We start from the raw sequence: 27,752 nt of genomic DNA on the forward strand, positions 1-27,752 counted from the left end.
ATTAGAAAATAAAGGTCTGTACAGCTGGTTGAAGGGTAAAGGTTTCAGGAATTTTCCATGACAGCCACCAGGACTCTGCTCCACAATTCAGCCTGTGAACTTTGGCACAGACAAAATGGGACCCCGATAAGGGTCGGACATCAGTGAACTGGCTTACTAGGACAGAAAGAGAAATGAGGGACCAAACATAGCTGGGAAGTTTTGATCCTCACATCTGTCTTGGTCTGGGATAGCCTTAATTTTCTTCTTAGTAGCTGGCACGGGGCTGTGTAGTGGATTCAGTAGAACAATGTTGACAACACACTGAGGGTTTCGTTGTTGCTAAGGTGTGTTTACCCCAAGCACATTTCAGTTTCCCATGCTCTGTGAGGAAGCAGGGGAGGAGCGTGGCCAAGACAAGTGATCCAAAGTGGCCAAAGCATCTCCACCACAGAGCACCACACCCAGTACAGAAACTGGGGGCAGTCAGCTGAGGGGGACGATTGCTACTCAGCCACAGGCTGGGCATCACTCAGCAGCTGGTGAACAACCGCACTGTGCATCACTTGTTCCTCACGGGTTTTATTCTCCTGTCTCTTTCCCACCACAATTATTAGTAATAGCATATTACATTTTGTTTTAATTAATAAACTGTTGTTATTTGAATGCACAAAGCTTACTTTTCCAATTCTCTGCCCGCTGGGGTTGGGGAGCGAGTGAGTGGCTGTGTGGTATGTAGCTGCTGCCTGGGGTTGAAGCACAATGACAACTTGTTTCCACGTGCAGAAAAGCTCAGTCACTTAGAAACTGGAGTGTTGGCATTTTTAAAGGGAGGGGGGGACATAGAATAATGTAAAATATTAAAACAAATACAGTAACACAAAACCAGGGCTGGAAAGACATCCCAACCCACATGGAAATCTAACGGTGCCCACTACTACTAAACCTGAAAGTCAAGATGGCAAAGTTGTACTGCCTATCCACAATGTGGGAATCTTAACATAAAATTAAAAATTATTACATTTTTAAAAAGGGGGGTGGCATGGAGTCCAAACTGTCCCAAAAGGTGGCGTTGCAGGAAAGCTCCTAAATTCAAAAAAAATATACAGCTACAGGTATTGCAAAAAGGAAAAAAAATATGTACAGAAGAATGCAGAAACACATGGCATTTTTATATTTTCTTTATTAGATGTGCTCAACAGTCTTAGAGAAATGCTTCAACTCACTAAAAATTATATCTATGTGTGTGACACACCACCACACAGGTAATTAGCATGTTATTTAGACACTGAGGAGTACCTTTATGATACAATTTAAACCTACATTGGACGTAATTGAAAGAATACAGTTTTATAGTTGAAAAACTGATCAAAAAGTTGATTTAGGTTTAAGCAAAATGGCAGGCACAGGAGCCCACTATCAGATATGGCCACAGACATGGTTACTCTGCATTTGGTTCAATGCAGCTCTTAGCATTCAGTACTTCTGCAGAGCTGAAAATACAGCAGCATCCATGTACCCACTTGTACATGATCTATGGCTAATATCACGTGCAAAACCCAAATCACTAAGGCCATTTCTAGCATGAAAAGAAGCAAAAGTACATGGCCTTATCACAGCAAACACTGTCATAGCTGCATAAAAATTTTTGATTAAATCAGTTGGTTACATGATGCTAGTCATGCAGACAGACATCATAACTCAAAGCCAGGAGAAGCATTTCTTCTAATAAAAGCCAGTAGTGGATCTAAGGGTTTTGGAAATCAGACTGGAGAGTTGTGGGGAAAAGTGCAGATCAGATTTGCTGGAAAAGCAAGATATACAAAGTGTAAGTAGTACTGATACCACACTCCCAAGAATCAAATTCTGTTTTTGAACCAAATTCAAAAGGCTACATCCACAGGGAAGTAAATGATTTCTGAAAAGAACATACATTGATGAGAAAAGATTACTTTTCTTAGCAAACTGTGAAATACAAGTGATTGAAGTACGGCAGTTAAACAAAGAAACTTCCCTCAGAGCTTGAACAGTACATTAACTGCTGTATGTTCAGTCCCTACCCTTAAGAGCTGAGAGTTGACGGATTTCCTTATTCAATTCCTTTTGCTTTCAATTCTGACCGAACACGCTGCAGGTAAGAAGAATCTGGGTAACCAAACCTAGGAGAAGAGAAGAATTTTTTTGGCTATTTCTGCAATGAAGCACTTGACAATTCTACGGAACCATGTAATCAAAATCTTTTTTAGAAATCTCTTTACAAATTTAATGCAGTTCTTGACTTAGAGAGAAAACCAACCAATCAATATTGCAAGTCACAGAAGTGATAGAGACTGCATAATGCCACAAACTTAAGTAGCTGCTACATTTTGTTGTCCAAATTGACACTAAGAACTTGATTTTCAAAGCTGCCTGGTGTCTCACTTCAAAATGATAGGGCGTTTGGGTATACATCTTTTTAAAAAGAAAATCAGACCTGAAGCATATCCAAGTGAGCTTTCAAATCAGAAGCATAATGGCACCTCTGAACTTAAAGCAGTACAACTCCAGAACTGCATATGAACCAAGTGATGAACGAGAGAATTTGCACACAGTGGAGGATAAAGCAAAACTGATACTTTTTGCTTTTTTAATGATACTAGCCCAGTCACGAGGATCTAGACACAAGCCTTTAGAGCTTGTAGGACACCACTTGGCTCTTAGAGGCTGCAACAAGCCTGGAAGGAATGGTCCAAGACTCCCCTCTTGTCTCTGCTGCAGACAGCTCACACTTAGTACTGGTGATTGCTCCTTTCATTTAAGTGCAGCAAGTCCTCAAGAAATTCTGGATAGGGCTGTCATCTACTCAGAAAATCCTCTCACAGCTTGAATGGCCGAAATGGGGCAATCACTTTTATGGATGGGGCTAGCATTCTGTCCTGTGCTCTGACCCACTAAGTGCTGCATCTGGAAGGACATCATCTTATCTGTACTACAACCTCACTTCCTGCTGTTAGTTCTGTTAAGTAGAATTTCAAATCATGTTGGACAAAGTCCAAGTGACATTTTTACTGGGATCATAATGGACCAGCACCTCCTGGTGCAAAACAGCAGGTAACAGGAGAGGCATAGCTCAGGAGTCCAACCTTAGGTGTCATCAAGAGCTTGTTGTCCTGTAGGTTCTAATCAAAGTTATTAACTAAGTGCTTCACAAACTCACTGGTGAATGAGTAGCCTGAGGGGCAGCAGAACACTAAGCTCACCCTTGTTCCAACTGTCCAGAAGGGGAAGGTTTATGTTTGGATCCATAGGGCATTCCACAATCACTCTGTTAGTAACAAAATCTGAAAGCTCTAAATGTGGAAAATATTCAAGGCACCTTCCTGACACATCTGAGTAACAACAGCACTGCATAAAGGCCACTTACCGGGTAGGTCCTCCCATCTTGGCAGTTTTGTGGTGAATATCATTCCATGTGATAACACTTTGTTGACCAGTAGTATGTGACTGCCCCACGGTGAAAATCAATTTTTGGTTAAAGGCCTTTCTGAGGAGCTGTAGAACTTCTCGCCCTTCCTCATTGTCAGGTAAATATGCTACTCGGTGAGCTGGCCCATAATACTGCCCTGGGTTTGGATGGCTGCTCTGTTTTGTAGAAAAACAAAACAAAACCAAATTGTATATCATAAATCATTCAGAAGGACATAGCATGACTGATAACTGATTCTGAGTCTTTTTCTCTTTAGATACTTTCTTTTATACATATTTCATTCACACTTTCTTGTCATTGCTCATGCATCCATTGTTATTTTAAATTTTGCTTTTCCTTCTTTTCTCTCCCAAATGCATGGCACTGTACCTGTGACTTTTTAATTTACTCCATTCTCAGTCCTAGTCACAAACCCAAGCACGTAACACGTGGGAGATTTCTCAACTGGAAACTCTCATCAAGCCAGCCCACTATTTATTTTTGTCCATTGGTGTCCACAGCAAAGTGAATGCCCTAGAAATGCTCATTATACTTGCAAAACTTTGCTTATATGATATCACTGTGTAGACTTGAGTTCAGTTATTCCCAGTGTACAAATTAGAGACAAGTACCTCTGTCCTGGTGCATATAAAATGGAGGCTGACCATCTGACCATTTCATTCCTACTGTATTTACTTAATTGCATCCAAAAATATTGAAATAAACACATGCAGATTTGCACAAAACAAAGAAATGTCTTGCCTGAACATGCATTAAAATAATGCCAAAATAGTTAATTTTATCTTCAATATTGGTTTTGTTGTGGGAAAAATATCTTTAAGAAACATTTAAGTATACTTACAGTTTGAATACCACCATTCATAACATAGTCAATTTGAATAGTGTCACAATTGGGATAACCAGGAAGAGAGAACCTGATTGTTGTAGCTGACATTGTTCCCTCTGGCTGGTTTCCTGTCAGGACTCCACAGACAGTATTACAAACAGGACAAACTTGTTTATAAGTCATGGCTCTGTCAATGCAAGTTTTGCAAAACGCATGTTTGCACTTTTCTAATGTTTCTTTATTTTTAATTCTGTCCCTGCAAATCGGACACTCATCTTCTTCGTTTTCTTCTGTCTTTGCCTGAGTCTGTCCTTCAGAAGAAAGATTATTCTTTTGCTCAGCACTGGACTTCTTAGATGCCCCTGCAGCTTCTTGAGAGCTGAGGTCAGAGGACAGTGCTGCCCTATTTTTAGTTTGTGTTGAGTCTTTAATGTTAAGAAGGGCCTTCAAGTACTTTTCAGCAACATAGAGATGGTCTGGTAAACCACTTAAGATGAACTTATCTTCCTTCTTTCTAACTTTTATATTAAAATCCTCCATTTTCTTAGTATTAAGTTCCAAATTTAAAGTTTTCTTCTGATCTTCTGAAAGCTTCGTGCTGATGATTTTTTCTCTTAACATTGCAGAGGCACTCTGAAATGCATTGATGAAACTTTCAGTAGCATGTGATGACATATCAAAAGTTTTGCTTTTGGGTTTGGGGATGAATATTATGACCTTCTGCCCATATGAATTCTCTTTTATTTCTACCAGTGTATCAAATTTGCTATTTATGTTTTCAATTTCTTTGCTTAATGTGGTTTCCAACAATTTAAACACAGAAGCATCAACTTCAATTCCATTTCTGTATTTGTACTGTTTGGATGATATTTTCATATTCTTTTCAACTTGGCTGTTCTCAGCTTCCTCTGCTAGAAATTTCATAGCAGCTAAAATCTCACTCCCTGGACCAAGGAGTAGCAACTGATTCCCTTCCTCTTTAGCAAGAAGATTTCTAAACCTTTCATTTAATTTTATTATTATCTCTTTTAATGTGCGACTGTTTGTTATGGGAATTCTTTGCTCTGTCAGATCTTTTGTTGTTTCCTGAAAAGTTCGGATAAAAAAATCACTAGCTGCTTGTAATGATGCAGGACTTTTATCAGAAGATATGTATATAAATGTGTTATCATCATCATGATCTTTAATTCTTATACAGGCCCCAAACTTTTTGTGTAGTTCTTTGATTTCTTCTTTGCGGGTATGAGTAAAATACTCAAAGAGAGCTGTCACAACTGTAAATTCATCCATTTCTTCAGTATTCAGGCCATTTTCATCTTTCAAACCATTCTTACATTCAGAATGTGAAAAATCACGGTTTGGGTGTTTGCCTGCAAGGATCTCCTCAAAGTAGTGATAAGCCTTTTCAATATCTGTAAAATCTCCTGTCAGTTTCTCAGAGCCATCCATGCCAGGGTTTCTCTTTAAGTTTGGACACACAGTGGTAATTTTCTCCCTTTGCTCTTCAGTGAACATACTGGTATTCAAAGTAGCAGATACTGTAAGAAATATCTAAAGAAAAGACAAGAATACATCAACATTAGTTTTCTCTAAGGTTCTTTGCTTGCTACTTCAATATTTTTGGCAAGAAGTTCTGACCATCCCAGTAGTGCCAGATTACTACAAACAAGTTTGCACACAGTATTTCTTCTATGTCATGTACACTAACAGTGCAAACAGAGGAGTAACACAGTCTGCTTGTAAGTCAGCAGCAAAAATGAAATGTCTTAATGTCACCAGCACTGCAGGAGGAAAGACAGTAATTTTGCTACTTAGGCTAAGACTGACCAGCACTCTCTGTTCCCAACCTCTGACAACAGGGTTGGCATAACTAAAGGCAGGGAAGCTCTGTGGCTGAGCTCACTGTGTGTTAGACCCTTTTCCCATCATTACCAGGCCCTAAAAGTCCTGTGCACCAAGACAAAGCAATCAGATTTTTTCTTTCCCTCCTTATCATCCTCAAGGTTTCTGGGCACCAGGCTGACTGGTGCCCCCCATTACTGCCTTGAAGGTCCCAGGTACCCTGCCAGCCAGGTGCTGTTGACCCCACCACAGAGCAGGCAGGTGTAATGGCACTGCCTACAAGATCAACCAGTTACAAATCCTAACTGGGAATTCAGACCACAACTGTGGCTGGACAGTGAAACCCATGGGGCCCCTTGGTGGCCAGGGTGACCCCCACTGCCCTCTGCTTCCTTTGAGGACTGGCTGGATGACCCATATGCTTTTATGTGTTTTCAAGTTTAGATTGTGATTATTCTATCAATACAACAACCCCGGTATTAAGATTTGACATGATTTGCAGAGGGTCCAAGTGACTAGAAACCCTAAGCTAAGCTGTGCCATGAAACACAGGGCTACACTACTTATAAAACTGTCCTACACTGATTCTGTCTATAGAAATTATCTGGTATTCTGATCATTAATTCTATGCTACGCTAATGATAAAACCCTTTTTAAAAAGCAAAAATTGTAACTACATCTTAGTGCCAGTGTTACTCTGCCAAGGATCCCTGAAACAATTTGTCTATCCCCTTAGAGTCAGGTTACATAGACACAACAGGTTTTAACACCACCTAAAAGTTTTATTTCATCGCTCTTATTAATATTAGACTTTCTAGTTTTCACTTGTTATCTTTCTTTAAAACTTTCCCAGAGGTCACGCTTTAATAACTCCAAGAGTTAGGGCAAAAAACAGGATTCTGAAAAATAATAACAAACATGTTCACTTCTCTACTTTACACAGAAGGATAGGGAAATTTGCAGTATAGATGCCAGGTAAACACTATGTTAGTGTGTTTTCCTCAAAAGCTACATCTGTGTTGCCATGCAAAACAGGGCAAAACCCTTTGAGCTTAATATCAGTCTTGGTAGAGCCACATCCACACCACGTAGCCCTATCCCATGTCCCTAAACACAGTGGATCTTTTCTGTGTAACTTTTAGTTCAAAGTGTCTCAAATCATGTTTGGGGTGCTACATCACATCACATCACAGCAGACTTTTTTACTGCTGAAGTAAGGGATAGAGATAATTAGGGTTACCTCAAGGAGCAAATCACGTAGAAAGAGTGTCAGAGGTCTGTGTAGATGGAAAGGATCCAAATCTCACACAATTCTTCCACCTTCTGGGAGCAGCCCTTGGTGCATGCTACCCACTGAAACCTGTCTAAGTGCTGCTTTGGGGAATAGTGGTTGGCACCTGCCAGAGTCAGGCTGGAAAACACGCTGCCTGTAAACATGTGTAGATTGACCCCTGGTCCAGCACTCCAGTGTCACTCCTGGCCACCGTTTTATTGACTAAGATCACATAACTGACATTTTTTTGGCACAAAATATTGAAGTGCAACATAAAGGACTCATAGAACTACAAGCAGGGCAGGCTATGACATTGCTCTTCCTGATGTACCTTTTTGGTAAGGTCTTCCTTTGCTGTGGCCCCACAGGCACCGTTGTCCTGCTGTTCCTGCTGGGGCAGGGAAGGGCGGGCAGAGGTCTGTGCTGGACCCCGGCTCCTGCCCGGCTCCCCTTCTCCCGGCAGGATGACTATCTCCAGGGATTTTCCACCCAATTCCAAGATGTGTTTCTTGCGGGATTCCACACTCTTCCTATCTGTAGTAATTTCAGAATGACAGAATCACAGAAGTGTTACGGCTGGAAGGAACCTCTGGAGCTCATCCCTCCCAATCCCAGTCACCTGGAATGTCTCCAGAGACGGAGACTTTACGGCCTTTCTGGGTAGTCTGTTCCACTGCCCTGCCACTCTCGATATAAAGAACTTTTTTCCTCCTGTTAAGGTGAAACTTCTTGTGTTTTGCTTTATGCCCTCTGCTCCTTGCCCTGTCGCTGGCTACCACCGGGAAGTCTGGCACACCTTTGAGATATTTATAATCATTAATGAGATCCCCTCTAAATTTGGACAGATGAGGCGGACAAGGCTGATAAAGTTACCCGAAAACGCGAGCGCTACCAGCGGCCCTGGAGCCGCCCTGCCCAGGGACTCGTGACGCCGGGCGGCCATTTCCAGTCCCCTCAGAGCCCGTCCCGTACCTTGCTTCTTATAGAAGTCCACCCAGTAGGTGCCGGCCTTGGGGCCCGTGCGCACGTTGCACTCGCCGCCCCCCGAGCGCTTTCCCGACTGGAAGTACGCCTGGAGCCTGAAGATCGCCTTCTCGCCGGCGGCGGGCGCAGGGCTCAGCCGCACCAGCAGCGGCTCCGCCGCCATGATCCCGCGCCGCCGCCCGCTTTCGCTTTCGCTTCCCGCCCCGCCGCTCGCTTTCGCTTTCGTTCCCCGCTCCGCCCGCGGCTCCCCGCCTCGGACTCCGCTTCGGCCCCGAGCGCTGAGGATCCGCCCCGGGCCGGCCGATGGGGCCCGTCCAGGTGCAGAGCGGGGTAGGGGGCTACAGGGGGGCAGGGGCGGCTGCCGCCGGGCTCCGGGCGCGGCGCGAACTCCCGGCGGGTCGGGGGGAACAAAACAGTCCCGTGCTCCTGGCGCTCGGGAATGGCTCCGCTGGCCTCTCGCTCCTGCGACTTACCGGAGCCAGAGGAAGCTGTGATGAACATCGCCCACAGAGCCCCCGCAGCTCCGAGCAGCATTTTAAAACCTAGAAAACTTCCTACAGATGTTTGAAAAGCCGGAGCTGCCGGTTTGATTTGTAACCGAATCTCTCCTGTAGGATGGCAGCCCACGTACTTTGTTGCTTGTAACATTTACTTTCTCTTTTCCTTTTTTTCTCTTTTGATTACAATAGAGTTACGTTTCAGATTTCTTCAGAGTGAAGTCTGCTTTAGGTAAGCCTCTCGTTTAGCCATCTGCTTGTGTGGAAGTTGAAAACTCTCAGCTAGAACCAGCAAACTCGGAAACGAAAGCCAAAAGCAACCTGAAATTCATAATTAATGTGAAATAGACACGATTATGAATCAACATTATTATTAATTACTTCAATAGGACTTGCTTGTATTTCTCTTCTAAAAGCAAGAGCTCAGAAGTGTTTTGATGAGTGGCATTTATATTTTATATGTGCAAAACGTCAGACTTTTTACGAGCAGGTAGCATACCCCGGAGGAAAGTTCGATTAAACTCACACAAATTGATTTAAACTAATTAACATAACTGCTGCATTATAGTACTGCTGACATCTGCCAGGAGAGGGCTGTATAGCCATAGTAGTAATGTAAAACTGTTCCTTAAAAAAAGAGTAGTTTAAAAAGCCTTTCGGAGTTCATATAAAGTTCCACACAAAGAAGGGATTTGCTTGTGGGCACACACACAGAATTAAAACTCAGTATAAGATCTCTGTGGTACAGTTAAATGAACCTTCATGGGTTTTCTAAACCTTTGAAAGTGAGAGAGGAAAGATTAGACTGTGTAAAAAATATTGTTTAGCAATGACAGTGGGATAAAATTGAGAGCTATAAACCATACTTCTAGATAAATATAAATGTTTTGATAGTAATACCTTCTATTTCATTTTATATTCTTTATCCTAGGGTCAAGCATGGTAATGGATGAGGCCAATTTGATGATCCCCATCAGTAAAGATGCCTATGAAGCCCTTAAGAGAAGAGACAACTGTCTAAATAATCTTGTTTCCAAAAAGTTTGCTTGTACATTGGCCTTCAGGAAAGCAACAAAAAGCACTGGGGAAGTATACAGGAAAAAAGTAAAGTCAGGCATTGACGTTTGTGTTTATAAGGATGATCTCACAAGACACAGGGTTGATGCTGTGGTGAATGCAGCCAATGAGAATCTTGAACATGCAGGAGGCCTTGCTCTTGCCCTTTTAAAAACTGGAGGGCCAGAAATAAAAGAGCAAAGCAATCGTTATGTTCAAATGAATGGAAAAGTCCAAGTTGGCAATATAGCAGTGACAGGTGGAGGGAAGCTTCCTTGTAAGGAAATTATTCATGCAGTTGGTCCAAGGTGGAATCCTCATAAAAAGGATTTATGTTGTAACCTACTTGAAACAGCTATTTTGAATGTTCTGCTTTATGTTACTGCTCCAGGAAAAGCTTTAACGTCTGTGGCTATCCCAGCAGTGAGTTCAGGTATCTATGCTTTCCCAGTTGATTTGTGTTCTCAAGTGATTGTAATAGCTGTAAAGAAATTTGTTGAGGCAAGTCTACCAAGCTGTCTCAGGGAAATCCGCCTGGTGAACATTGATGAGTCTACAGTTGCAGAAATAAAGAAGGCCTGTGAAAAGTTTCTGGGTGATACCAGTCCACTTGAAGACACTGTGTCAGCTTCACCAAGCCAGCTTCCAGCCCACCTGAAATATGGAAATATTCGCTTGCATGTCATAAAACAATACCCTGAAAATCTGAAGGTAAGTCTGTCCTGTAATTTGTGGAACATGGTGTTCCCTCCATGTCTTCGCAGGATTTGGTGCCCAAGAGTTCACAACACATTTTGTATCAGTCCACTAAATGGTTTTCTTCTCAGTTTGATGAGAATTTATGACACAGTACTTAAATCATAGTAGCAAGGAGTTGTTTTTTGTCTAAATGAATACTGAAGTTTAGAATGTTCTAATTTAATTTTTGTATGCATGCCGTTATAATAGGAAGAAGCTGAAGATTGAATTATTTAATAATACATCTCCATGTTAGGGTTTATTTTCTTATTATGTAAGGATTCACATTTTATCATGCACTCCATAGAAGTATCCTCTTATTTTCTGCTTTGTTTTTTTTCCTATTATTTATATTCTTATGACTCCATTACTGGAATTATTCAGCAAACACTGAAACAGCAGAAAATAACTTAGACAGCTGATGTGCAACTTACCTTTAAATATGGCATTACTTAAATTAATTTTTTAGCTAGAGAAAATCTGATGCAAAATATATGACTTCAATCCTAGGAATTCGACAGAGCTCTCAGACTGCAAGGTACATCACAGGAAAAGCATTTAGGAAATACTGTATCTTAAAAAATAAACCAATTTTTATTTTAAAGAAGCATCATAATTGAAAAAGAAGTTCGATTTTTGGTGTAAGAACAAAGGATCGCGAAGTTGACCTTGCAGAGAATTTTATTAACAAATTCTACAGTACTGAAAGATATACATGCCCTCAAGACTGTGAGGAAAACATGTTCTTGTGTCTTTAGATAATATTCAACAATTAAGGTTAGAACAATTAGTGCTGTTATCAGCACACTGTAAACAAGTTATGTGCGTTTTCCATATTTGAAATACAGGGCACCTACTATGGGAAACTGCTTTTTCCACTGAGTATTGGAAACAGTCATAACTTTGCAATACCCTTACATGTACTGACACCACTGGTTTGGTGATGTCTCCTTGCTGCCCTAAGGCTGGGATACAGCCATATCCATAGTTCTCTTCTGCTGATAATTGGCATGTGGGTCACTTAGATAGTGAGAGTAATAATTCTGTTCCATACACTCTTGATGACTGAACAGTTTTGTGCACACTGTTGGTTTCTGAACTGCCACTGCAAGATGCACACTTCGATGTGTTACAGTGCTGTAGTAGTAAGTAGTAGGAAAATTCAAGCAGCTGATCTGTGGCAGTCAGGCCTTTGTACAGGAATTGTCCTTAAAAAGAATGCTCTCTATAATAGCAAAGCTTAGGAATAGTCATTTGAAGTACAATGGAATTTGCACTCTTTCCTTGCAGAATACAGCTGTTGTTAACCCCCTGAATGCACGGGGTGACCCTTCCTCTGAATCTTCAAAACGACTGCTGGAAAAAGAGGGTCCAGCTTTTCAGAAGGAACTTCAGCTTCATCTTAGACATCCAGCACGTTGTAAGGAGCCCTTAGTAACCAAAAGCCGTGAGCAGCTCTCTACATTTGTACTGCACATGGCATTGCAACACGAGCATCTGGTGTTACTGTGTGAGGTGATGGTCGCTTACTTTGGATTTTAATGCATTTTTATGTTGGGTGATGTGAGCACTGAAAGATTTTGTTTTTCCTGCAGGAATTGAAGGATGCAGTGAAAAAAAGCCTGGGTCACTTTCAGGACCGCTCATCTCCCTCAGTTTCTTTCCCAGTTTACTGGTCACCAATGCTGCCTGTTGACATAGCAGCCGAGACCATGATTGAAGCAGTTTTAGATTTTGCCAGGGCACATCCTACAAAGAAGAGAGAAGTGCAGTTTGTCGTTTGCCCAGATGACCTTGATACCTATGAGGTAACAAATTTGTTGTTAACTACTCATAAGGGAAACACAAAACTATAAAATTATTTCCATAGATGACTAAAAATTAAGGTTGTCTGTTCTGTACCAGCAATGACTGTGAGCACCCCGTTGCTTTATGAAACTGTTACTCTCATTAACAGATACTCAATCTTTGCAAATACTTATTTTCTCTTCACTAAACTAGGAGTCTTCAGCCTGTAGTCCAATAAAGAGGGGAGACAACTTTAAAATTCTCGTGTCTGTCAGTGAATGTATAAGAAAGAGTCTACTGTTAACTCATTAAGGAACAAACATTCCTCCTTAGGAAATATTTTCAGTCAGTTTTGGTTTTCTGTATGGAGCTCCTAAGGCAAAACACTATCAATAAATCATATGAGTTAACATAATAGAAGGATTTCAAGTAGGCAGGCCAGAGAATAGTCTGGATTTTGAAACTGAGTAAGGATGCCTCAGCATTAAACTGCAAGTAATGAATTATGTGATTGCATGAGATATAGCCACAAGGAGTTGGTAAAGGTGCCATTCAGTGTGTAAAGTGTGTTACCTTAGGAGATGCAGAAGAAAAGGAATGCATTTGATATTTTCAGGAATCACCTTCTGGGAAAAGCTGACAAATGCCAGTGTTAACAATTTCAGAATTGGGATGGGGGTGTAAACTGCTTGTCTAACAGAGTTTTGAAGATTAATTGCATATTTGATAAGAGACTGCAAACTGCTCCTAAACTTTTATCTTTCAAGGTTGTCCAGAGAAAATTTTATTCAGCAAAATACAAACTGGAAAACAGAAGTGATCCTTTGAGTAAGTAATGAACAGAAGGGGCATTTCCAGTAAATGAGTACTCCCAATTTGAGAATCTGTAATCACATTCCTTTAAAACAAGAACTTAGTATTTACATATGTGTAACTTAGTATTTACATATGTGTCTTGAGGAGAGGAGGAAGCAAAAACTCATGAGTGCTTTGTATTTTTACATTTATCGGAATGGAACTGCACAGTCCCTTTTAAGAGTTAAAACCCATTATCATTGCCTCACTTGTTGGAATTGGTTTAGTGAAAGGCAGATAAATTCTCCGTATGTGTGTTTGTATCCTGGAAACCTTATCTCCTTGTAGCTAATCTCTTTTTTGAGCATACTAGAAGAGTAGTGTGGTTCTTGCACTGTACAGCTGGGATTACAAGTAGGAATTTGTGTCAGCCCTTGAAAGCTCCTCACTCTTCCAATGCACTTGTATTAAAAAAAAATACATCTTCCAGGTACAGAGTTAGCCAGTCAGACTGCAAAAGAGACTGCAAGCAGTGAACTCATGATTGAACTTAGAGGGAGAACACCCACAGCACTGGGAGCAGCAAAATCATGGCTCCAAAATGTAATGCAAATTCAAGAAGATCGCCATGCTGTTATTGAAAACAACTACATTTTTTGCCTTGGTAAAGAGGAGTTTGCAGAACTCTCTCGAGAGCAGCCTTCTAGTGTACGTGTTTCAGAAGAAGTGATAGATGGACAAGCGAAACTGAAATTTCAGGGCCCTCCTGATGTTTTGATTGATGCGGTGCTTGCAACTGAAGAATTACTGCTTCGTGTGCAAGAGAAGACTATAGCTGAACAAGAGAGACTGCTCTACTCAATGTGTATGTAAATTAAATAGTGCCTAAAGTCTATTTATTTAAGTAAGTGCCTAAACAAGGTCAAGTATGAAGCAACATATATCTCTGTATTGCTGAGAGTGGACAGACGTACACTCAGTTCACACACACATACTGAGTATTGTTTAATTACTGATATCCCTGTACTTGTATCATGTGAGCCCCTGGAAGACCATTTATTAGCTGTAGTCACTCACCTGGCAGTGTCCCCACTGGGGCACAGTTTATTCAGGGCTAGCCATGATGTATATCCAGCTGTAGTGGAGCTCCCTCCAGGACAGCTTCACTTTAAAGCCTGGCCAGTGGAGATTTACAAAATTTGCACTTAATTAACACATACCTTTGCTGAGCTCTTGCTGGCTACAGCTGTTGTAGGGCTCAGCAATGGACTTGTTCTGCAGAGTCCTTGGCTGTCATGAACAATTGATACAACTAGTGGCATCACACAAAGCTACTGAGTGGTCAATTTTAATTCATGTTTGTACAGTCATTCAATACAGATACCTTTATATAAAAACTCAGCTGTAGAGAGGTGTGGTGGAGAACATAAATTGCTTTTCTTTGGTTTCTTCTCTCCCTGGATTCTTTATAATAAATGCAAAAAAATAGAATACACTTATATACATTTTTATATATATACTAGTCCCTCTCAATATTAGCCTCTGATACTACTTCAGAGAATGCTTAACATTCTTTGTTCTTAACTAAACCACCAACTAAAGTAGTGGGTCTGCCTCCCTTGCCTTTGCTTCAGACATATGAAAATTTTACTCCCTTATTATATCCAGGCCAACTAGAAGCAAGACAGCTTTCAGAAGGAGACTTTTACAAGACAAGTACTGCTGACTACATCCAGATTTCACCAGTAGAATGTCACCTCCAGGAGTTTAAGCACAAACAGAAAGAGTTTGAAAGAGCTGGACTTCGTCTTCTCAGGGTAAAGAGGATATTCATAGAAAAACTGAATCTCAGCTCACGTATTTGTACTAACATATTAATTGTAAGCTTCAAAAATTCAGATTAATTATTTCAATGCATTGCTTTTAAAAAAAATTAAGATCAAATCAACCTCGTCCTTAAAACAGATTCAGTCTTTAATCCTAATGACAAGTATTTTAAACAAAACGCAAACAATCACTCAAAAAGTGATTAAATTCTGAGAAGTCTTTTAAATTGTACTGTATGTTCTCATGCTTCATCCTTCAAATTCCCCTTTATAAGACTCTAGAGAAATAAGAGGTTGGTAGGGTATATTAAGTACAATATTCCAGGACATTAATTCAGTGTCTATTTTCTTTTTGTGAGTGTTACACCAAAAATTACTACCTGAATATGCCAGTGTCCTGATCTAATTATGTGTTAAAGCTGGAATCATACTTGGGTATCACTGCTTCATTGAACAGGGGGTGGACTCAATCTCTTCAGCACAACTCAAATACTGAAGTACACCAGGAAATATTCCCAGTGATTTAAATGGGAGGCATGGTTCTTTCCTTTGGATCAGTTGCACACTTCAGATGCTTTGTCCAGTATGTGGTCAATGCATATAGGCTAAAGCAAAGGTTCTTGCATTGAAGAACAAAGCCTGAATAAAAGCACTTAGGGATTTCATAATTGGCCTCCATCTGCTTATGCTATGCTGTTACTTATGTTACAGATTGAAAAGATACATAATCCACTTCTATCTGCTGCATTCCAACAAATGGCAAAAAATGGAGATGGTAGCTCCAAAATAATTCGCAAATTGTACCATGATGTTCCTGCTGAGTTCTGCTGCTCAGTTTGCCAAACTGGATTTCACAGGATGTATTCTCCACCGAAAGGTAATGGCATCTTTAATCAAAATGAACAGTGACTGACTAATAAACTCAGGTTAAAATTAGAAAAAATGGCATTCCTAAACAAGAACTGTTTCTTACTTGTATTTAGATTTGTATGAGCTTACTTTATTATATACAGTAAGGTTTCCCTTTGTGATGCTTTAGAACCAGCATGGCTCTAGGAAGATAAGCCTGAATTCAAGCCTAGCCCAAACACTGGACAGAATTATCAGCATACACATGATTCCATGTCCAAGTTTTATTTTGTTGCATCACTGTAAAGAAAGTCAGTGTCCTTATGTAGCTGCTGCAGACATGCATTCAGCAGCTTGATGCTCTAAAGCATGTTCAAGGGCATCACAGGACACTGAGGCTGGAAGGGGTTCTGAGGGTCATCCAGCCCAGGCCCCTGCTCTGATCAGTGTGGTCAGAGACAGCAGATAATCTCTTTGCTTGGGCTGCCATTCAGGGTAAAGTACACTTGGATGAAAGTTGTGAATCCATGAAATATTGCAGTAGACAGATGTTTCCAGAAAGGGAAGGAGTAAGCATTCAGTGCTTCATCCTGCAGTTGGTGAAGCATGTGATATTTTGCATGTCAATTGCAGAATTTCAAGCAATAAACTGTTCAAAAAGTGGAGATTTGCCTTTCTTTGTCTGTGCAATGTCCATGGCACATTTCCACATTTCAAAAGCAGTAAGATGGCGGTCTAATTTCTTTGCACTTTTCCATTTGATACTGTAACAGCAACGGCATGTAACATTTTTCATTTGAGATTTCATTAAATCTCAAAGCTTTTTTTTTTGTAGTTTGCATTATTAAGATCTTGCTGCCTTTGTTGTTTATCAGACTCCCTTGAACATGATGACTGAATTGTGAGTCATATATTTATTTTATATGAATCTTTAGACCTTGATGATTCAATCATTTATCTGGATTAACAGATAAATCTGAACAGTTATCACTGGAGTAGCAGTTAATTGACAGCCATCAGTTGTCATTGCTTGTGGTTTCAGTGGGAGGTCAGTGCAAGCACCAGAGCCATTCCATGCAAATTAATTTCCAAAAGGGTGGCACACATTGAGCAGTTATCACCTGTAACCCTGAATCAAGCAGGAGTCTCTTGGAACTACAATCCTGAAAGAACCAACTGCTAAATGCTTTGTCTTCTGAAACTTTCTTTCTCTTTCCAGAACAAAAATACGGAGCTGGCATCTACTTTACAAGCAACCTGAGGCAGCTGACCAAGGGTAAAGCTACTTGGGAAAGAGATTCTAAAATGTACATTTTTGAGGCTGATGTAATAACTGGCTTACACACTACAGGCCAACCATCTTGTATTATGCCACCAGCACTGGACAGGAATGCCTTTCCATTATATGACAGTTTAGTAGATAATTTTCAGTATCCTGAGATCTTTGTCATTTTCAATGGGTTTGCAGCCCTTCCACAGTATTTGCTGACTTGTTCCCCACTGACTGAGAGGGATGTAACTCCTGGAGGAAACAGGCAGGATCCTCAGTGGGAAAAAAACAGAAGTGTAGCTATGATGAAGACCCTCTGAGAACAAAATCTAGTGCTTAGATTTAAGAGAATGCTCTGCTTAGTAGTGTGCTATGGTCAGAGTGCTTCTTGAAAAGTACTCTGAAATATTCATCAACAAGAGTAAGTTAATACCTTAAGGAGATTAGGACAAAATTACCTATGAATGGAAGCAGAAGGGAAAGCATCCCAAAATACATAACGTTTAACATTAACATTTAACATACCTGGCCATTTACTCTATTCCTTAAAGTGATCTCAGCTTGTGACTATACACTTGATGTTTGTGTAGGCTGTCAATCTTTCACAGCATTTTCTTAATCTGAGATATTGCATGTGTCAGGGAAACACAAGAAATCTTGGTTGTGCCTTTTGATTCTTAAGTTTTCTTTTGACTTAAGAAAGGAGAATGTAGCAGATGAGAGTTGTTTTCTGCTTGGGGACATGCTATTATATACAGTTATGACAAACACGAGGCAATACTTCATTATTTGTTACAGTGGTTGCTGTACAGTTTTTATTGGTTACTTCAAGCATTGTAGATACATATATTCAAAATAAAAAGTTTGAATGTTACTATGTGTTAACTTGTATTTTTCTAGTCTTAAGAATGTGATTTGTACTGTACATGGGCTTCAGATTTCTCAGCAACATTCAATTTCTGTGAAAGGCTACAAAATAGTAGAGAACTGGTTCAAGCTACAGCTTGAAATTATTTTTCAATTAATCTACCTTTACCAACATCTTTTAAAGATTACACTGTCAGCTTTGTAGCCAGGTATACCCACATTGCTTCTGCAGTGACCTGAAGCAAATACATGGAAAAGCCCAAGAGCTGTTCAATAATTCCAGTGTTAAAGGGAATTCAGTCCAGCACCTGGGTACATGGAAACTTCCTCTTGTAAAGCCTGCTGATGGGGAGCAGTCTGATCTCTAAAATACAGATGAAATTAGCATTTAATAAAACTTTTCAAAATAATTGGTTAATGGATTCCCAGGATGCTTCTACTGCACCTGCAACTCCTGAGCTAATAGTTGTAGTGCTTGGAATCACTCACAAGTCCAAAAGAAATTAAGTTATAAAAGTTTAGTTCTCAATTCTGTGGTTAAAAGTGGAATTTTATTAAAATATTACAAAATAAACTTTTAGATGGATATTCATATTTTGGGTTTTTTAAAATTATTTTTAAGATTAGCTATGCTTGCAGTTGCAAAGGGTAGTTTTGTAGTGTGAGTCTCTAACACAAAGGTTGCTCTTAGAAATTACGCTGCAATTCTGAAAACAGAATTAGTCTACTCCTATTTTAACTATTCCATTAAAGTAACCAGTTGTTTTCCATTTCTGTCCACTTTTTCCTCATATTTCTTGATTCACACATTGCTGCCATGAAAACACATAATCATAGATTTAAGATTTGTTAGCACTGAACAAAGGTAAGTTCTTATTTCCACATGCTTCAAGAGATATCATTTTAAAGGGGTTTCATGGCAGGAATTTTTTTTTTCTTCTATTTTCTTTTTTTAAAAAAAATCAGTAAAGAGTTTCTGAACTACAGCATCAGTTTTCAGAACACCTAAAGGAATGTTATTTTTGGCACAATGTAACATCTTGCTCCTAAGTGGGAATAGAGAATTGATTTTGTAACTCAGTATTAATTTAATACTGTAATGCAAGTATTGGTAACCAGGTATTTCATTATTAACCTTTTTATTAACTGTATAACTCCCCTTAACTGCATGTGAGAAGGTCTGTAGTCAGCTTAATACATAAAATAGCTATAGAGAAAGCTTTTAACATCTTACTCCTGTGCCCAGTACAGGCTTTCTCTTCCCTCCACACACAGCTGCAGTTAAGGATTTAGTGTTACTGAATATTTATCTTTCATTTTATTCTAGCATGTTTTTTTCTGATGCATATTTTCTATTTCATCAGTGTTCTCCATATGTAGTGATGTATGCTATATATTCTCTATATATATACATATCTATATAGTTTTTTTAAAAAACTGGTAATGTAAGAGGTTGTACATAATTATTTTCATCTGGTCCTCAAAAAGAATAATTTTGTGTACAGAAACTAGAAAATAAACTCAGCACAAACTAAATGTACCAAGTAGTACATATTAAAATAATTACCACAGTAATCAAAAATTCCTGATCTTAGTCCTACCATAATCAGTTAACCAGAGGCTATTCCACAGCCTCTGGGATCTCTCTGTTGTCCACAATAAGGGTGTGAATAATTCCCTCCTTTCGTTTCCCACTACTGACAGCCTTAATGTAACAGCTGTGATCAGCAACAGTGAAGTGAGTTTCAGTCCCATCTTCCACAAATTCACCCTGGGAGAAAGGAGACAAGAATAAAAACAGACATGTGATATTTTAATAAATTAAAAGGTTGAGTGCATAAATGTCAAGATCACTTGCAGTTCCCACAGTTAGAGCAGCTTTAGGTACCTGTGATAAATACTGCCTGAAAGCTGAACAGTGCTGCTGGATCTCAGGCAGGGCTCTGTCAAGGTGCCCAGTTAAAGATTTGTAGGTATCAGATGACAACAAAAATTGCACACAATCAGAAATGGTAAAGTTGGAGTTTGTGAATCAGTATTATTGATTCATGTCAGTAAACAAAAACAGAAATGCAGCATCCTGCCAAGTTGTGCTGCACAACTTGTAATTGCCAGACAAACCTATGGTCAAGTGGCAGTGAAAGGTGAAGTATTTAGCTTGCCTTCCACAGCACATCCCTGAACTGAGCACAACAGCTGTGTACCTTGGACACACATTTCCTGCTGCAGTTCTGTCATTTCCTGTTACAGATTTTGCCAGGCATGGCTGTGTTTTTGTCATGATGCTTGTGACAGTAGAACAATCCATGTGCTGCTCTAATAGAAGCACAGTTTGGCACTAAACCTGCACTCACAGCTTGCAAGGACAACTCTGAGTGCTTTCAGTACATTATAGAAAAGGCTGAGCCATCAGGAGCAAAAGTCCTGATTTACTGAGAGAGGAGGTTTCTTCCACTAATTATTAAGCAAACATTTGGTGAATCTTCCTCCTACTCTCAGGTATAGCAGAACTGTTGATTTTTGAATTTGTACTCATCCAGGGGCTTCCTTGTGGCAGCAGTAACAACTTTGATACCCTCTGGTGAGAAAGCATACCCTTCAAGCATGGGGAAGCCGACCTGGTGTGCATATTGAGAGCCATCATAAACAGAAAAACACCAAACAGATTAAACCACCTAGCTGTCAGCCTGCTCTAAAAATTAATGCAGACGTGATCAAGATAAAAGATTTTACTTGTTCCAATGAGAGTCTTAAGCCCTAAGTATTAGGAACATCTCTAGATGGAAAAAAGCATGAGTCAGACTACATGTGTTCAACTTTCAGTGACCATTATTCCAAGCAGGTTTGGATGCAGTGGCTCTACACTCTGCATCAAACTCAAATCCTTCCCAATCCCCAGAAAGTTTTCTCCCTTAAAAACCTGCAAAACTGACTCAAATTCCTTTTGTTTATCTAAAAAGGGTAAAGAAAAGCATCAATTATCCTTAAACAAGCAGATGTCTGGCATGTGAACTGAAATACTGCCCATTATAAAATTCAGTGAAGGTCATTTGGAACAGACCAAGAGTGTCCTGGCTGCCTCAACCTCTTTGGTAAAGAGAGATAATGTGCCCCTCTGGGGCTTATTCTGCCAAGTTTTGGTTATGTATCCATAGCCTGGGAAGAGCCTTTGGAAAGGATCACATACCGCTGTTTCCATTTTTTGACCGTTGCACCACACATCCATAGTGTCCTTTTCTGTGAAGGAAAAAAAGAAAACAAAGTAGAAAGAACAAAGTATTTTTTTTTCTCCCTACAAACAAGGATCTAGGGATTTTAAAAATCTACTGTTGGATTTTACTTTCAATTCCCAGAAGAAGTTCCTAAGTAGCAGTAGTACCTGAGCTACAGGGTTTGATCTCGCACTGGAGAGAGAGGAAGGAGAGGCTCTGTCATCATCTTTTGCTTTGAAGATACATTTTTACCCCTCCCTAGCCCTGGTTATTAACACTGTGTTGTTCTGAATAGTGCCAGAGGTACTCTGACAGTGTTAAACTGAAAAAAATTAAAAGACAGAAAACTGAAGTAATTTCTGTTAATTATTTAAGTGCTGTTTATTCAATAAAGCTCTAACTTTTCCCAGGTCAATTTAATTCAAAAGCAGCATTATTTAACATCCATCAAGCTGTTTGTATTCTTAACATTTTGAAAGCACCAAGTACTACTTTAAATATCAATCTTAGATTTTTTTTTTTTTGCATTTGAAACAGAATATCCTTCTCCCATCACATCCGCTTTGCTCTAGAATCCCTTTACTGACACTGTCATTCACACAACATCAGCAGAGAGCTGGACCCTGATTGCCTTTCCAATAAGCATAGGGAGATTAAAAGTCTGTGAAGAGACTTATCTGTTTCTGGCACTAAAACTTTTTTCATTGCTCCCCTTCATCTTAGGGCAGTTCGTTCTGTCCTGAGGTTTAGGAAGAAAACATAGTCTGAGATCTCTTGTCTCCAGCTCTAACCATACAGCAATGCCCAAGTGGAAGATTTCCCACTAGATGCCATGGACAAATTCCTCGAGGGATCCCTTCCTCCCACCTGCTTGTAATGTAACTGGGAAAGGAGGGGCAGAAGAGAAGCAGTGTATTGCCTTGCTATTAGGAAAGTGAAAGAACATCATTGGAAGGTTTTAGTTTAAGTTTGTAGATACGAAGTGATGCAGAAAAAAGGATCCTCATAAATCTATCAAAAATGTGGAATAACGTTCAGATAAAGACTTCTTGACCATGGCTGATGATTTTTGGTAGGAAAGGCTGGTTACATGCTGAACAAACTTAGACACACATGAAGTTTGATCACAATGCAGGTAAAACTTCTGCAGTAGGCTTCACCTGGAGAACTGCCTTGCTAGGGCACTTCTATCAATGCAGCAGGAGTAATGCTTCCCAACCTTTTTTTTCTTTTCCCCCAAATCTAGACCACACTGCTGTAGGCTCACACATGTATAACAAGACCATTATTTTTCAGACTGTCTTTGGCATCTCATTCCAAACTTCCACATCCCCCAGGATTTTACACTGCATCAGAGCTACCCACTGAACTGTGCTTTCTCTTAATTACCAGCTTTTAAATGCACACAAGTTTATTCAAAGGCAGCAACTTGTAGTCACTCAATGTTTACTTACCTAGAACAATTCTGTAGTCTGTACCTCCCAAGTTCAATATCCAAGTATTGGTTGTTTTTAACCTGTTCTCTATATACTGCTTGAGACTCTTTCCATTGATCTCCAAGGTATATTCATATGCAAAGCCACTGACTGCATCAATGTTAATAGCAGCTTTAGTTTTAGTAGCTCCAACAGTGAATGTTTCTTTACCCACTAATTTAAACATCCATTCTCTTCTTATTTCTTCCTGTAGAAAAAAAAAACAAAGACAGGAGTTATTAACTGAAAAACTTGAGTGCATGTTTTAATATTAAAAAATTGATCTGGGACTCAAGAGACAACTCAGTACTAAACTACTATTTGTAAATGAATGCATACATGGTGCTTTGTATGGACAAAGTGCCTTTGCCCAAGGACAGCAAAGCACTTCAGAATACTCACACCTTAACTGGAACTGAAAAAAAAAAGAATGATGCAGTTTATTAAATTAGGTAATTAACTGAATGTACCTCACTCGCATTTATTAGTCTTTTGTTTGTAGTGATGTGTGTTGCACTTATCTAATCTGTATCACAGTGGGTTTGAGCACATAGCATTTTCACCTTTCCATCAACATAGACAACACGCTTTCCTGAAGTGGTCCCATGTTCAAATTCAATCTTATGAACACCATCACTTAAAGCTACTTCCCAAACAGCCACCAAATCTGTCATCTTCTCTAGGTGGCTGTACCGAGACCTAAAGAGAAACCAACAAAGTAAATTAATTGTTGAAAGTTCAAGTCCCGATGTCTGCAGTTCAAAGCTTTACTGCTTCTGGGCAAGTCACTTTTTGCAAATAAAATACGAGGCTTGAAAGAATAAGCTTACAGAACTGCTTATGTTTTCATGTTTTTCAGACATTCAGGTATGACAAAACATCACAAAATATAAACAGTTAAACAGACTCACTTTGACAAGCAGTACAAAGACACAGCTATCCGTCTAACCTCTGAAACTCCCATTTCAGGTGACAATAGGTAAGAAAATTATATTTAGTTTTAAGATACTCCTGGACAGTACTGCTATTTCTTGGTAGGCATTAAAATATATTATTTGATTGGTCTCAAAGAAAGCGTTTCAGCTTTTTAGACTTGAAAAAATAGCAGGACCAGTTTAGCTATTTCCTGTGTTAACAGATTTGTCTGTAATCTCATAAACACTACCTACATCACTGAGATATGCAACTCTGCACACACAGACACAGGGGAAGGGATTGGCAAGATATCCTTTTATTTAAGTAATTTTTAAAGTTTAGATGCAGTCATAAGTGACCACTGGAACTGTGGATATCTTTCCAAATCTGTTCATATCACAGTTCTGATTTTTTACCTTATTTCATCGTCACAGACAGTAATCTCCTCACCGGATGCCATAGAAGCCAAAAGAGCTTTTAATCCAATTAGCAGCAAGAAAAAAATAGAAAAGCAGAATAGTAGCAGAGAAGTCCTGAGGTCTAAAGTTTCATCATTTTTCTCCAGATAAAGGACATTTTTAAAAGCATCATTAACTAACATGCAGTACTGTCATATACATGATGAAATAAAACCACTTAAAATACAATCATCTTTCTCTAAGACAGAAAGGCAAGTGTACTTTAAAAAATATTGTATTTTACAAAACCAAGTAAGTGCAGATTGTCCTAACTTTACTACCTCCTCTCAACTTTATCAGGTACTAGATGGAAAAATGGGCTGCCTGATTTGTGAGACAAAGCTTACAAATGAACTTGACCAAAGCAGGAACCCAATCCAGAGCTGCCCATCACAGTCCCAGACCTTAATGAATTTGGGACTGGGAAATGGCACAGGCAGGAACTTCACCTCCTCCCTTTTCTAAACCACTTTCAACAAGTGCAATTGTCAATTTGACCTGGTAATTCAGTCACAAAATCTATGTGAGCCACAAGGAACTAATTTTTTACTTAAGAAGATTTTAGACCACGGCGATGTTTTACAACCACTGTTTTGTAATGTGTTACTTTCACTCATTAATTTCATCATCAACTTCCTCGTCTGCGCCTATCAATAAACAAACAGATAATAACACGTGCTAATAAATGCGGAGGAGATTGTTTTGGCCGTTCCTGAAGTTTCTGGTTCCTGCGAAGGAACACATCCCCGGGCACACGGTGGGAGACAGGAGGGAATATTTCCCTGCCCTGCTCCAAGGAGCGGGCTCGGCACAGCCCCGGCAGGGATCAGCACAAGGAGCGGCCTCGGGCACGCAGGAGATGCCAAAAAGGATGTCTCAGACAGCCCAGAGCCTTCATCACCCCGGGCAGGCCGCAGTCCTGCGGCGTGGATTTTAAGCATCATTTAGGATCAATGCTGAAAGCGTTAGGAAGCATTCCAAAACACACCTTTTTTTTTTTTTTTTTTTTTTTTTTTTTTTTTTTTTTTTTTTTTTTTTTTTTTTTTTCCCTCAGATCATGGCAACGAAGCGATACACATCTATTTCACACCAAACCCGAGGGCAGGCTCTAGGCCAGGGGTGTGAGCTGGAGGCCAGCCCATCCCACCGTGTCCCAAGGGAAAGCCGTGCGCTGCTCCAGGAGGGAGTGGGCGCAGCGCCTCCGGCCCCCGCTGCTCCGAACCGCGGACACACATCAGTGCTGCACCCACCGCCTCCATTCACTGACCAACGCCGCAGCCCAAGGCCATAGTTACTCCTTTACACGGAAGCGCTCGTTCTGAAAACTAGGCTGGGATTACGGCTCCCACACCATCCACCTAATCCCGGCTGCGCTCATCGCGGGGCGGCGTACCGGGAGGCGCATGAGCCCCGAGGACAGCAGAGTTGCCCCCATCGTTACCGCCATCAAAAACCTTTCTTCCATTTTTTCTTTCCCGTCTTTATTTTTTGTTTTTATCAGCCCCGCGCCCCGCCGCAGCTCCCGCCGTGTCCCCGCTCCTACCTCCGCCCGGTCTCCTCCCCTCGCCGCCCGCGCCGCAAGATGGCGGCGCCCGCGCAGCGCCGCCCCCGCCCGCCAGCTCCCGCCGCTCCGCTCCCGCCCGAGCGCCTCCGCGGCCTCAGGAGCGGCCCCTCTCCCGCCCTGCGGCCCTCGCCATGACTGAGGTACTCCGCTGGCCCCGGGTGTCGCTGCTGGGTGGTTGGAGCGGGACAAAACCGCGATGGAACAGTCCGTGAGCCCCCAGAGCCGCCGCCGCCTCCCTGAGGGCTCCGCTCGCGGCGGGGCCGCTGCGCCGCGGATACGTTGGAGGGACCCGAGCGCCGGTGGTTTGGGTTTCCTAAAGAGGCGAATTTAACTCATTGCGTGTGTTTTGCTTTCAGATAGGGATCGGGAAAACTGATCGCGCTGTTTGTTGTTAAGTACGCTTTTCCCCAACGTGCTTTGCAGGTGCTATTGGAGCTTCTCACGAGCCCTCCTGTAGTGGCCCCTTGGGGGTTTGGGGTTGGTTTGCTTTAATTTGTGGGCCTTTGGTACCTTCTGCTGCACAGCTGATGTGCAAAACTCAGGTTTCTGCCTCTCTTTCCGTTTCTCCCAATGAAACAGGAGAAGGCAGAGTGGGAAAGCCTGAACAAGGTATTAATGCGTCATGGATTGAAACCTGTGAGTCTTGCTGGCCCCCAAAGCTGCAGAGATCCATCAGGTAAGGAAATATAATTTTGCTCCTTTTTGTATTTGGAAATAGTAATGCTAAGTTTATAAGGCATCTCCAAAGCCGTCACTTCCAAGTGGCAGCAGACAGGCAATCTTCTTTGGTAGTTAGAACCCTTTCACTGTGACTTTGCTTATGTTTTGTGTCTCTAGATATGATTGTCCTAGACCGTCAGTCTTCTCAAGAAATAAGACATGCATTAAAAACGCTGGTGGAAGACACTGAACGACAGCAGAAGGTGATGCAGGGACTTATGGAGGCAAATCAATGTCTTAGGTAAGATGCAGTGGAAGGAATTTACCTGCAGAGTAAAAGTGTTATCAGTGTGCATCTCCAGCCTGGTGGAGATCTTATCTCAGCAGATGTCTGAGACCTTTTTCCTGAGATTATTATTCCATATGCAGTAATGTTGTCCCAGTTCCTTTTCCTTTCAAGCTTTTCCATTATTTCATCTGCTGCTTCTTCTCATATCAGTGTATTTCCCATACCTGCTGCCGCAGGGATGTTATCAAAGGTCATCACAATAAAGTCAGGCATGTGCTTCCTGCACTGTCTGTAGTGAAATGAGTTTAATTTAAAAGCAAGGATTTATTTCTTTTTTCAGAAATGTGGTACGACTGGAACAAGGTCGGGCATCTCAGCAAGAGCAAAGGGCTAATGATTTGGAAAATGTGGTGAAAAACATTAAAGCCAAAATTTGTCAGCTGGAAGATGAAACAATAGCTAAAGCATGCCAGCAGCAGAACCAAGTCAAGAAACTTCAAAAAGAGCAACAGGCTTCACAGGTAATTCGGATAGTGCTGCTTGAGGATTCAAACTTTTGACTTATGAAAGGTCTCAAAATATTTACTCTGCTGTAAATAAACATGAGTCTTGGGTCATAGGATTAGTAGACTGTTTATAGCTAAGTTTCTTCAAACTATGCAGAATTTTCTGGAAATAATTTAGAAAAATATCTGTATCCCTCTTCTACTGTCTCTTCAGCATGGTTAAAACCCAAGTGCTCATCTTCCTTGGGGCTGTGTCTGGGCTTGTACACAGTCAGCTTGTGGGTCAGAACAATTCAATAACACTCCCATTGCCTGTTCACAGGAAAAATACCAACGGCAGCAGGAAAGGCTGCAAGAACAGGAAGAGATTATTGCTCGCTTGCAGAAGACACTGAGCAGAATTGGGAGGGAGGAGCAGCAGCGACTTTCTACTCAAAACAAAATGTTCTGTCAGTTTTGCAAAAGAGCCCCCAAGTCTCTCCTGGATCAGCGGTGAGTGATTCTCTTCAACTGCTGAACCACCTGTAGCATTAAATGAAGAAAGAGATTTTAAAGTAATGCTTCTTGGTATTTATATGTGAAAGAAAATTAACCTCGAGGAGTACAAGATGAAATAT

The 27,752-nt window shown here is 40.7% G+C and overlaps 4 protein-coding genes across 12 annotated transcripts in view; 2 read left to right on the forward strand and 2 right to left on the reverse strand.

The window, feature by feature from the left end:
* Positions 1 to 1,144: 1,144 nt before the first annotated feature.
* On the reverse strand, positions 1,145 to 8,570 carry DTX3L (deltex E3 ubiquitin ligase 3L). Its single transcript, XM_066323107.1, has 5 exons — positions 8,359 to 8,570; positions 7,718 to 7,920; positions 4,287 to 5,822; positions 3,383 to 3,600; positions 1,145 to 2,138 (listed from the first exon to the last, which is right to left on the reverse strand). Exons 1-5 carry the CDS (start codon positions 8,531 to 8,533, stop codon positions 2,069 to 2,071), a joined length of 2,202 nt encoding a protein of 733 aa, XP_066179204.1. The 5' UTR covers positions 8,534 to 8,570; the 3' UTR covers positions 1,145 to 2,068.
* Positions 8,571 to 8,587: 17 nt separating this feature from the next.
* On the forward strand, positions 8,588 to 18,063 carry PARP9 (poly(ADP-ribose) polymerase family member 9). 2 transcript variants are annotated; one of them, XM_066323105.1, is made up of 10 exons: positions 8,588 to 8,688; positions 9,060 to 9,099; positions 9,799 to 10,634; positions 11,952 to 12,176; positions 12,257 to 12,469; positions 13,217 to 13,277; positions 13,735 to 14,109; positions 14,913 to 15,124; positions 15,782 to 15,947; positions 17,139 to 18,063. In XM_066323105.1, exons 1-10 carry the CDS (start codon positions 8,674 to 8,676, stop codon positions 17,507 to 17,509), a joined length of 2,514 nt encoding a protein of 837 aa, XP_066179202.1. In that variant the 5' UTR covers positions 8,588 to 8,673; the 3' UTR covers positions 17,510 to 18,063. The 2 variants fall into 2 exon arrangements, with proteins under 2 accessions (XP_066179202.1, XP_066179203.1); XM_066323106.1 differs by having other exon boundaries at positions 14,913 to 15,061.
* A 34-nt stretch (positions 18,064 to 18,097) lies between these two features.
* Positions 18,098 to 25,711, reverse strand: FAIM (Fas apoptotic inhibitory molecule). Of its 2 annotated transcripts, none has more exons than XM_066323117.1 (5): positions 25,660 to 25,711; positions 23,307 to 23,442; positions 22,723 to 22,951; positions 21,244 to 21,293; positions 18,098 to 19,827 (listed from the first exon to the last, which is right to left on the reverse strand). In XM_066323117.1, exons 2-5 carry the CDS (start codon positions 23,415 to 23,417, stop codon positions 19,678 to 19,680), a joined length of 540 nt encoding a protein of 179 aa, XP_066179214.1. In that variant the 5' UTR covers positions 23,418 to 23,442; positions 25,660 to 25,711; the 3' UTR covers positions 18,098 to 19,677. The 2 variants fall into 2 exon arrangements, with proteins under 2 accessions (XP_066179214.1, XP_066179213.1); XM_066323116.1 differs by lacking the exon at positions 25,660 to 25,711 and adding an exon at positions 24,075 to 24,232.
* CEP70 (centrosomal protein 70) overlaps positions 25,655 to 27,752 on the forward strand; it is a 77,957-nt gene continuing 75,859 nt past the window's right edge. For 4 of the 7 annotated variants that reach the window (XM_066323112.1, XM_066323108.1, XM_066323109.1 and 1 more), the window contains exons 1-5: positions 25,655 to 25,820; positions 26,260 to 26,356; positions 26,518 to 26,641; positions 26,970 to 27,150; positions 27,458 to 27,627. In XM_066323112.1, coding sequence (XP_066179209.1) covers positions 25,812 to 25,820; positions 26,260 to 26,356; positions 26,518 to 26,641; positions 26,970 to 27,150; positions 27,458 to 27,627 — 581 coding nt within the window. In that variant the 5' untranslated portion in view covers positions 25,655 to 25,811. Of the gene's footprint in view, positions 25,821 to 26,259; positions 26,357 to 26,517; positions 26,642 to 26,969; positions 27,151 to 27,457; positions 27,632 to 27,752 lie in introns of those variants that run through there. The other 3 variants (XM_066323110.1, XM_066323111.1, XM_066323115.1) reach the window with 2 other exon arrangements.

The sequence above is a fragment of the Sylvia atricapilla genome, chromosome 7, assembly GCF_009819655.1.
Source record: "Sylvia atricapilla isolate bSylAtr1 chromosome 7, bSylAtr1.pri, whole genome shotgun sequence".
NCBI classification, from domain to species: domain Eukaryota; kingdom Metazoa; phylum Chordata; class Aves; order Passeriformes; family Sylviidae; genus Sylvia; species Sylvia atricapilla.